Source organism: Mesitornis unicolor, unplaced genomic scaffold, assembly GCF_000695765.1.
Source record: "Mesitornis unicolor isolate BGI_N332 unplaced genomic scaffold, ASM69576v1 scaffold14504, whole genome shotgun sequence".
Taxonomy (NCBI): domain Eukaryota; kingdom Metazoa; phylum Chordata; class Aves; order Mesitornithiformes; family Mesitornithidae; genus Mesitornis; species Mesitornis unicolor.
The window spans coordinates 1-11,149 of NW_010182165.1; the positions used below are offsets into that span (position 1 = coordinate 1).

The window sequence follows — 11,149 nt, forward strand, 5'->3', positions numbered from 1 at the left end:
GGGGGGGGAGGAGGGAGCCCCTGGGGAAAGGGTGGGAGCCTCGGCCAAGGGGCCTGAGCAGCCCGGCGGACCTTTCTGCCAGGCACTGCTTGCCCGACCTGGCAGGGGCTGACAGAGGGGCGAGACAGCAGAAAAACAGAATGAAATTCAGGAGAAATTCATCTGACAGATCAAAAAGTTATGTGACGACAAAAGTTATGTCAAAGCAAACACACTGGGACCTAAAGCAAATCTGCTGCTTTTTGCCAAGGATTTATTTTAGAGACACGTTGTTCCGAGCAGAAGAGTTAAAAGCAAGGAATGGGAGGTTTCTTAAGAGATGGTTTTCCAACGACAGCCACAAAAGACTTCAGTCATTTACCACACTAATTCCCAGAGAACACAGCAGTCAGTCTGTTTATGCAAATTATAAAAGTGAACTGCTTGCTTCAAGCAAGAGGAATGACAACTTGAAACTACAGAGTAGTTTGCTCTGCTCTCATTTACTCTCCATCTCCTTGACAGGACCCTGCACAGCTGGGAGGTGCTGATGATCTCTATGTCCCTGCCAGGACCTTACACAGCTAGGAGGTCCCCATCTCCATTTCCCTGCCAGGACCTTCCACAGCTGGGAGGTGCTGATGATCTCTGTGTCCCTGCCCGGACTTTACACAGCTGGGAAGTGCCCATCTCCATCTCCCTGCCAGAACAATGCACAGCTGGTAGCACAGCTGCAACACAAAGCCAGAAACTCATTCATGTTTATAAATATGTAAAGGGTGAGTGTCAGGAGGAAGGACCCAGGTTCTTCCCTCTGGCATTCAAGACAAGGCACAGTGGGAGCCTTGGAGGTTCAACCTGAACATAAGGAAAAACTTTTTTACTGTAAGGGTGACAGAGCACTGGACCAGGCTGCCCAGAGAGGTTGTGGAGTCTCCTTCTCTGGATACATTCAAAACCCGCCTGGAAACGTTCCTGTGTGACCGAGTCTAGGTGATCCTGCTCTGGCAGGGGGATTGGACTGGATGATATTTTGAGGTCCCTTCCAACTCCTAATATTCTGTGATTCTGAGTCCATCCTAGCTTGTCAAGTTGCAAATGTTTGTCCAAAATACCATCTGAAAGCAATCTGCAGTCATTCTCTACAGAAATAGTTCATTAGCAGCTCAGCAGCCACAGGAAAGTCTTGAATTAGACTGACTATTCCCACTCCCCCCCAAATACCTTATGCATCAACTAAAAGAATTGCTAAGACCTCTCTCTTTTCAGGAGAATTTTTCTATGTGCTTCTTTGCAAGCAGAAGTCACTTTTATCTGTTCTTCCACTTGGCAAGTTTTTCCATCTTCCACATTGTGCCTGTGCAATAACATTACTTAGTGAGGAAAAGCATTATTTTTGATAGAAGTAAGTCTCTTCATCCTAAAAAGCTAAAGCATACCCACTATTAGACACACACAAATGCTGTAAAGAATTAACACAGAAAATAGTTTATTTTCTACTCCAAGAAATCTCAATAGCGACATTTCAAACTCATTCAGATACAAGCTTTAAAATTAAATACAAGATTGCAAGGCATATCCAGCTCTCAAAAAAGAACTGGAGACTTCTTCAGACAAGATGTGCTCCTAAAAAATACTAAGGGTGAAAAATCCATTTACATGTAATATTAACACTTTTTTTTTTGCAGTTCTGAAAACAAAGACTTTATCTCCCAAAGCAACTCCTCCCCATACTGAGAGGTTTTGCCTAAACTAGGATTTGAGGGGTCTTTCTCTGAATACAATATTTTATAGTAAAAACATCTGAAACACTAGTAGGCATCTTCAGCTTCTCCTAAAAACCAGAGGGAAAAGCAGCCCCTTAGGACATCCAATGAAAGTGGAGGTGAGCTAACAGTGTTAGCACAGGTTTTAGATCAGCAGGGTTCCACCAAGTAACTGCCATGCTGCTTTTCAAGTGTATCAGGAGTCATGTCCACTTTGACACAGTACAAGAAAGCTACCAACTCCCAGCAGTGGAGATCTTCCTGTATTTGTATATGAAAGCATCTGTCTTTCCAAGACTAACTCCATAGATGCCATCTGGCACCAGAGACCCAAGACGTGTCTGTCTGCTGCTGAGAAAGGATTCTTCAACACCATTCACCAAGGAGGAAGAATTCCCATCAACGTTCAGGGCGTTTGCAGTGGTGGTTTCAATTGCACCATCAGAAATGGCATTAGGAGACTCATTTTCAGCACACTTGGTAATGTCATCCATGCGCTTATGGAGATCTTGACTCAGCAGCAATACCATAGTCCCTCCAACACAAAGTACCCTGGCAATTGCAGGAAAAATAAAGGTTAGATGTTCAGCCTGCCTGGCATTCATTCATCTGTGCAGAACTCACAGATGCCAGTTGCATTCAATAAAACACTTAAGACACGACCCTTAATGTGTTTAACTCAGTAACCAACATCTCCAAATGGAATTTAAATTCCCTATCTTCATAACTTCATTCCTAAATGGAAGAACTGGGCCTTATCCTGACTCCCAAATGTTTCCAACCTCAGGAGTTCTTTCCATTGGGTTAGTAAGGAATATGGGACCCAGGTTTTTTTGCTCTTGGTATTCTTCCAGAGACTGAGGGAGGGATCGCCTTCAAACCCTGTTTTTACATTGCATGAGTCTCCACCAGTCTGCAAAGGAACAGCTTCCCATAGCAGCATTAGGGTGGTGGCCTTTTCCTTCAGAAACGATAAAAGGTCTGTCCTTTCTGTGTTGCACTGATCTGGCTTTCAAACTCAGGAAGCAGAGAAAAATTAACCATTGTTTGTAATCCATTTTTCTTAGCACATAAGGAAACATTACACTTGGCTTTGAAAGAAGGGAAAAAAAGGACTATCCTGACTGTTCATAGCAAATGGATTGAGCAGTCTTACTGGTGGGGCTCTAATGGTAATGGGCCCTTCTTCATCTCCACCTTCCCAAGAAAATATTTTGCTTAGGATAATCCAATAGAGCAAATGAGACCATAATACAAGCACAGCCAAAGGGTGGGATGGTCAGTGTATGTCTATGTAAGATTGCCCTGTCATTCTGTGGAGACACCTCATCTTCACCATCTTACCACCACATTCCTGCACTGGGTGAGCGAGATCAACACCCGCTGAAGACCAAGCCTACAGAAAGAGCTTGTTTTCAGCAAAATGAAATAAAGGGGAAGATGGTTTGAGCTGCCTGTTAGAAGCAGTCTGCTATTAGCCTGGCTCAACTCTGCCACAAAATGACAGGGTGAGAGATGAAAGAGGCACCGAAAAGCAGACCAGGTGGCTAGCTGGATATTCCAGTACACCGTAACAGAAAGGAAAATGCACACCACCATTTTCTGGTCTGAGATCCTTTGTGCTAAGGCAGGCTGGTAAAAGTTTGGTTGTGAACCCAAAAGGAAAGCCTATGACTTTACACAAGCAGACCTCAACCGAAAAAGAATTATTGCTTTATTTGTCTGGCCATGCTTTAAGTTTGCCTAGGTAATCCTCTCCTCTTACTCCTTTCTGCCTTATAAATCGTATTTGTGAGTGTGGCTCAGACAACAAGCTCATTCCATGTCAGCCTGTGCTGCCATCAGCACTTCCACAGGTTCCAAGACAAGCCACAACAGCCTTGAAGGCACAAGTAATGACTCAAGACTTTGACAATCTGCACAAGATCAGACTACAGAGTTGGAGAGTGTTTGGAATAAAGCAAACCTGAAGCTGTCCGAATGTTTAGGATCACAAACCATCACGACATTTATGCCAAACCCCAAGCATATCAAAGGCCACATGTACCTCTCCATTTCCTGGAGAATATCTGGAAGGAGCCGTATGTCTTTTGTGATCTTGAATTTCTTCCCAAATGGAATATCCGAAATCACAGCATCAAAGCTTTCAGAAGGCAATGGCAATGCTGCAGAATAAATGCAGGTCTTTATATCCAACTATTGCAAAAATAAACAGCAAAGATGTACCCATTCATCTTGAAAAACTGTCTGCCAGCTCTTTCTCAGGTAATTCCCCCAGAGTCATAGCTCCTTCTGTACTTATCTTCACAAACAGCACTGTGAAGCCACCAATCCAGTGCTGACTGGGAAGAGGCAAATGCATGAGAGCATGGTGTAGCTTGCAGATTCCCTGTTACTGGTGATATGTTTGCCCCAATAGCAAGACTTTCCTAACAGGGGACTGCATGGATCCAAATTAACTGCTGCTATTCAACACACAATTACACCTTTACAAGCAAAATGCTAAAGAAGAATTAAGCTTGGAAGCACTTTACTTAGCGCAGATGTTTGTTCTGTCAGAGCTAGCATCTCTGTAGCTTCTCCATAGAGTTTCTGCATCATGGAAAACAGCCAGTTCTCTTGACTGATGCAGCACTGCACTCTTGTGCTGATGAAGGCCGGCCGCATACCGGGCTGTGCTGGCCAGAGCATAGCCAGCATCTGAAAGGATGAGACTATGGGTTCTCCATCCCCTAGCACACTAAAACTTGAGTGGACAAGCCCCTGAACAACCTGACCCAGCTTTGCAGTTAGCCCCGCTCCAAGCACATGACAGGACTAAAGACCTCCAGCAGTCCCTTCCCACCTAAACCCTGCAGTGACTCTATGTCAGCCTTTCCAGAACTGTCTGGAGATGCTTCTTGGTCCATCCCTGGATCAACGCCTGCAGCACAACCATTTTATCTACAAATGGAAGGACAAGTTACCTACAGTCCTTCTCAAAACACGCAGAAATAACAGCTTCTGACCAGCGACAAAGACACCAGTTACTTGCTCAGTATTAGAAAAGCCTGACATCAAAGTACTGTCCATTACACTAGAAGCCAAGGCCAATCACATCTTTTAAGTAAGAAATAAAGCTATATATAGTCTTATAAAAAGAAATAATATTTCTTACCATATTGGTAAGAAATAAATATTGAAAGGTAAAAAAGTATGTATACTTCATCACCCATGCACAGGAAAAAAACAGCCAGCTTTTGCCTGTCATGAATTTCATATAGGACTAATTTAGACTCAGGCTTTGAGGTCTAGAATAAGGTCATAAAATTACTACCTTTTCCCCAGACAAGCTCATGAACTGACAGCAAATAGATTCCCTCTTTCAGAAGAAAGACATCATCATTTAAAATATTCCTACTGCAAAACTTCAACAATCCAGCTGAGCTTAATGAGTCCTCACTATTACTTATCTGGTAAATTTAAGTTACAAACCACACTTTATCTGGATTTGTCCTTGCTGTGTTCCTGTAAGACACAAAGAACTCTCACATGGTATGCACTCTTTGTGGTATTCACAAGTTTACCATTAAGACAGACAGCTACTGCCCATGTCTGACAACTTTGATTTTCATTGTCTTCTGCTGAGTTTATTCTTGCCAAAATTCAGGGACAGAGAGAGAAGAACAAATAATTATCCGTTCACTGACACTAGAGTCACTACTCAGCTATTTGTTGAGTAAGCTCTACTACACATCACTTCAAAAGAACCTACATTACCTGTATAATTCCAGAAACACAAAATATTTCAAACATGTCTCACTTCAAAAGCCTACAGACATACCTTTCACAGAAGCTTTAAATAACTCAATCTTATCCATCAAGCCTGCAGTCCTAATATTCACATCTGCACCCTCCAGCTGTGAATCACTTATATCAGCACCCCAGTAACAGGCTTCCTGTTCAGAGAAAAAGAAAAAGGTAATTTTGTTGACAAACAGGTACATTTATTTTATAAACCCTTCTCAGAACTGTCTTGTACATCTCTTCCTCAGGACAAACCCATTGCTGGGAGACCTACTACCATTACACAGAGCAATACACAGACCCAGAGGGAAGAATGGAGGAAGTCTGTGGTTATCTTCACTCCTTTCATGTTCTAGTCTGCTCAAGACACTTTTAACTTGCAGAAATATTGAGGCTATGTCCTAACAGCAAGGCCCCAGCTAGCTACAACCACCACACTGCCTCTAATAATAACAGACTGTACTGTCACACTGGCACCTCCGATCGCAGGATAAGCCCAAGCAGTTTTAAAAGTCCATAGTTGCCTCATACAAACCCTGCAGTATAAATACAGGGCTCCCAGCACCCACTTCCGTAAGTATGTAGGACTCTGGTTTACATTCCTGTGGAGGAACGTTTGTACTAAAACACTTTTAACAACGGTCTAGAAAGATCAGTTTGGTTCCAGCTTTCCAAGTAATGGATTTTGGTGTATCTGTGGTACGGATTTTTCTTGATGCAACTGCAAGCCATCTTGCAAAGGTCCTGCCTATTGTGACTGTGATACTTACAGGCCACTCTTTGGCAGCTTCCAGCAGTATCGTTCCTAGTCCACACATAGGATCCAGCACAAAGGCACCTGCCTACAAAAAAAAAAAAAGGGTGTTATTGCATCCCAAGCAAGGCAGACTCTTTTAAGCTTTGTCCTGGGAGAGGAGAGCATAATAAAAAGCTTTAAGAGTTTCACTAAAGACAGTGCATCCACCCTTGAGGTGACATTTAGGGGAAAATGCTATGAGTGGACTGCAGATGGATTAGGGTCTGGAGCACAGGACTTATGAGGAGCATCTGAGGGAACAGGGGTTGTTCAGCCTAGAGCAAAGGAGGCTGAGGGGAGACCTTATTGCCCTCTACAACTGCCTGAAAGGAGGTTGTAGTGAGGTGGGTGTGGGTCTCTTCTCCCTGGTGACAGGTGACAGGACAAGAGAAAAAGGCCTCAAGTTGCCCCAGGGGAGGTCTAGGTTGGACATTAGAAGAAACTATTTCACTGAGAAGGTGATTAAGTACTGGAACAGGCTTCCCCGGGAGGTGGTTGAATCACCATCCCTGGAGGTGTTCAAAAGATGCACTGATGTGGTACTGAAGGACATGGTTTAGCTGAAGATTTAGTAGAGGTTATGGCCAGATTTCATGTTCTTAAAGGTCTTCTCCAACCAAACGATTCTGTGATATTGGCACCAAATTAATCTGTGGAAAACATCACACTTGCTTCTGTTTTCCCTTGGGAGAACAAGTCCAGACAAGGTTTGAAGCTTGGATAGTGAAAAAATCCTGCTGTTCAGACATATTTCCATACAAGGAAGGAGAAGGACCTGGGATTACAGGAGGTACCTGGCTGAACAGCAGGTGACAGCACACTCTGATCACAGATAAGGCAAACCCTGCCTGCATGCATTAGAGCAGGTTGCATTGAAATCACCACACTTCTTCAAAGCTTTCAGCTCCAGCCCTGACAAGCAGCAACCTCCCCTTCATTTGGGACTCCACATCTTTGCCATGAACATTCACTTACACTAATTTCAGCCAGAGATGCCATGACCCATGCAATTGTTGACCGCAGTCCTGCTGTTTTGATATACTCTCTGTTTGCCAATGGAAGCCTGTAGACAGCAAGAAAAAATTAACGTAAGATAATGGTACAACCACCCAGAAAAGCTCATGTAATACAAAAGAACAAATGAACTGGGCAGATCTGCAAGCAGACAGATAGAAACCAGTCTGCTTTTATCAGTAACCCACTGCAAAGTCTGGCCTGCATGCTCAGATAAGCTCCAGGCAGACTACAAGAGTGATGTGATAGTCCAGTGAATATTAAACCAGGAGATAAATACTCACAGTGGACAGCAAGACTGTTTAGAAATTATGCCTGTTCTGATACTGCCAAGACAAATGTGGTGAGGACAACACCTACCTGAAAAGAGGAATCCCCACCACAGAGTGAATGTCATTAAGATGTACAAAGATCTGAAAGAGAAAAAAATAACATTAGAAACTCTCAACCTGACACAACAATAACTTTAACTTATTTAAACCAGACATAAAAAATGTTTCTATGAACTTTTGACCCTAGTTTTTAGGAAAAAACATGCTTTGGAAGGAATCATACTAGGCAATCTCAATGCCACTTTTTAAAGTGGATATAATATTTAAGCAAGCTGGGAGGGAAATTTTGTCAGCGAGGAACCCATCACCAAGCATTTGAATCTTTAAGAGAACCATTTTTTGTAAGATTGAATGGGTATTATTAATTATAAAACCATTTACTCTACATAGAAGAGCATTCACTGTATACTAGTGCTCAGCGAGATTCAGAATCCAGCAGTTTCTAAGTGTGCCAGATCCCAAGACATCTCCTGTACGGATCCTTTCCCCTCACGTACAGGCCCACGCTGGCTGTTCTGCTATTTATGACTGGAGCTTAAGTGCTCTGGAAGGTGTGCACACACTGGCCACCAAAAAGCTTTGCTCAGCACTACCAAATCATTTCTAGTTAAATTCAGCAGCAGAAAGACAAACGGGGAGAGGCCGCAGTCCTGAGTGCAAAGGGAGCAGAGAACAAAACAAAAGATATGGGGCGAATCTGGCAGCCAAGCACCACTACCTCTAGATCAGGGTCCCGCAGATCGGCCTGCCACCCATACTGCTTCATGAGTGCTATGCCAATGGCTCTTCCAATCTCCTGCAAGGGGGAAGAATGGTCACAGGCAGCAAAAATAACAGAATTAAGAAAACTACAGATCACAGCCTTCACTGCAAAATAAATACCTGGGAAAAGAAAGAGACTCTCTTTACTCTCAGGAGAACAATTCACACAAGAACCAGAAGAGTTACAGCAGGGCACAGGGAGTGAGTGAGGGAGTGAGCAGAGCAAACAGGGTGTAGGACAACACGACTGTCACTCAGCTGGAGTGTGCGAGGCCAAAGCTCAAGTCCTGCCCAAGTTACACCAAAAGTTGTAATCACTTTAGAATTATGTATCACACACAAAATATTTCTGATGACTGTAAACTAGATTACTTAAGAGAAAAACTGTGAATGCACAACTGCAACTCATAATTTTAATGCTTTTATGGCATCTAGAAAGCTCTGACTACCTTCAGAGTATGAGTTCAAACACACAGTACAGGCATTGATTTGAAAAGTATTCAGGGTAACTACCCAGAAATTACCAACAGCCCTGGTGCTTCCACTTGTTTAAGGTAGATGCAGGTTAAGGACTTTTTTGGGAAAATACAGAAAAAGCTTAAATTGGTTTGTTATTCTAAAACATACAAAACACAGCTGAGATGACAAACCACACATCTCCCTTCACATTTGCTAAACTCTCAAAACACAGGTACTTTAGCATACCTGTGACCTAAGTATTTTGGCAATCGCTCCACTACAACGACAAGAAACTCTGAAACTGAAGCTAAGCTGCTCATTCACAATAGGTTTCTCTCCACTGCTTTTGGAAGGGTCTTCTAATGAAGTCTTGCTTGCAGTCCGGTAGTCCTGATCACTCTTTCTCTCTGGTACCACACAACTCTCTCCAACTTCCACTTGACATTCCTCTGACACAGTCTCTCTCACTTGTTCTGTTTTCTGCCGTTTAATTGCAATATTTGTCTCTTCTTCTGATTTTCTCTTAGGAGTCAACCCATTTTCTTGAGAAACATCATCTTTTTTCCCCTCAGTCCCATGAAGGTTTCTCCAAACAGAGATAATATCCAGCCAATGCTTTGGTTCCTCAATGACAAGGCTTTTAATCTCATGCAGCATTTTCCCTAGAAGAAAAAGCAGTTTCAGGTTAAGTAGTTCAGTCTCAGCATTTGATTTTCCTATGTACTGAGAATAGCTGTTGACAGAGACTGTGTTCAGATTTCATTAATGTGTGAATGCAGGAACCACAGCCGCAGGTGACATCCTGGGAACAGCTGAGCTCTCAACACCCCCATACCCCACCTGCAGAGACCCAGGCATCCCTCCAATTACAAGATCTGCAGAACCAAGATTAAGTTGTGCAGGGTTTGAATTCTGCAGAAGAATTCAGCAGCTCTAGAAAACCAGACCACCTCTGAGAGCCATTCCTGGGGATGGAGGACCAGCCTACCATACCATTCTCCCCAGAAAGCACTTGGTCCAGGACGAAGAGATGAGAGACACTTTCCAGGACTGAAAGACAGACATGAACATGAATCACTTTGATCTGGCTCAGAATAAAAGCCACAAGTTTATTCTTTTGGAAAGGAAATCTCTCCTTGCTGTTCATCAACCTGCCCTCAATCCCGCAAAGTCTCTGACACACATCTAAACTTACACTCATAAGTAGTCCTCCTGAGCTAGCTACGATGAGAGGCATGAGGAATACAGAAGCCAATTCACCTAAAAACCTTGAAGCTGGTTGGGGGAAAGGTATTTCTATTTCTCATTGAGAATTACGGTTAGAATTTGATCCTCAGAGCTGTAGACAATCTGTGATCTCCCAAATAAAATTCCACCAGCATGCAGATGTCAATCCGTCTTACTTGAAATTTTTATTCCAACACTGACAGAGAATGTGACCTGAGTAGCTGAGATTTACAAGAAATCCATGCACTGAACAGTTAAGTGACACAGCATATACATCTAGATCCACTTTGCCTAAAGGAAAATGACTTGTAGTTAAAATGCATAGAAGGGGTCCAGAAGGGGACAACTTTTTTTTTTTGTAAAGGGGGTTGTATTATACATACACATATATCTACACTGCCAGCAGGACACAAGCCGGTAAGTTATCTATTTAAAACAATTTTAAAGCCATCTTCAGCACTTAAGCACTGAAAAACATCCGAGTGACGGATATTTCAGAACTGATTATTGTAAATTGGAATTACAGCTGTTAGAAAATAAAGTAAACCAAATATTAACTTCCTAGATAGGACTTGAACTAGGGCTGCACGTTTCTGCACACAGGTCCTGGGAGTGAAGTGGAGGGGCTGACACCAGTGCCATACCTTTATTTCTAGAAACTGCAAGTGGGGTGTGTTTCTTTAGCAGCAAAAACAGCCGCTCCCCAGACTTCAGTTTCCTCAGCTCGCCCGGCTCCGCCTCTGTGCTGAAGAAGACCTTTCCTGAGACGCAGTCCACCTCAGGGGAAAAACAGAAACCAAACCAATCCGGGAGAGTGTTTTGGGCGAGCACATTCAGCAGCCCCTCACACCCGCTCGCCCCTTCACAGTGAAGGGGGCAGCGCAGACCTCAGCTCACCGGGTGGGGGAGAGAACACGGTCTGACCGAGCGGCGGCAGTCGCTGCCCAGGGCAGGAGCTGGACCAGGCGATCTTCAGCGCTCCCTTCCCACCAAGTGCCAAACAAGACCCGCGGGGCCCCACGCAGGTG

General features: G+C 43.6%; 1 protein-coding gene across 1 annotated transcript; it reads right to left on the bottom strand.

The window, feature by feature from the left end:
* Positions 1 to 1,978: 1,978 nt before the first annotated feature.
* THUMPD2 (THUMP domain containing 2) lies at positions 1,979 to 10,898 on the bottom strand (the record flags this gene model as incomplete). Its single annotated transcript, XM_010183685.1, has 9 exons — positions 1,979 to 2,297; positions 3,793 to 3,910; positions 5,569 to 5,683; positions 6,302 to 6,373; positions 7,303 to 7,390; positions 7,702 to 7,754; positions 8,392 to 8,469; positions 9,141 to 9,556; positions 10,766 to 10,898. Coding segments are annotated over 9 exons (1,392 nt in total), but the record flags the coding sequence as incomplete, so codon positions are not given.
* Positions 10,899 to 11,149: the final 251 nt, after the last annotated feature.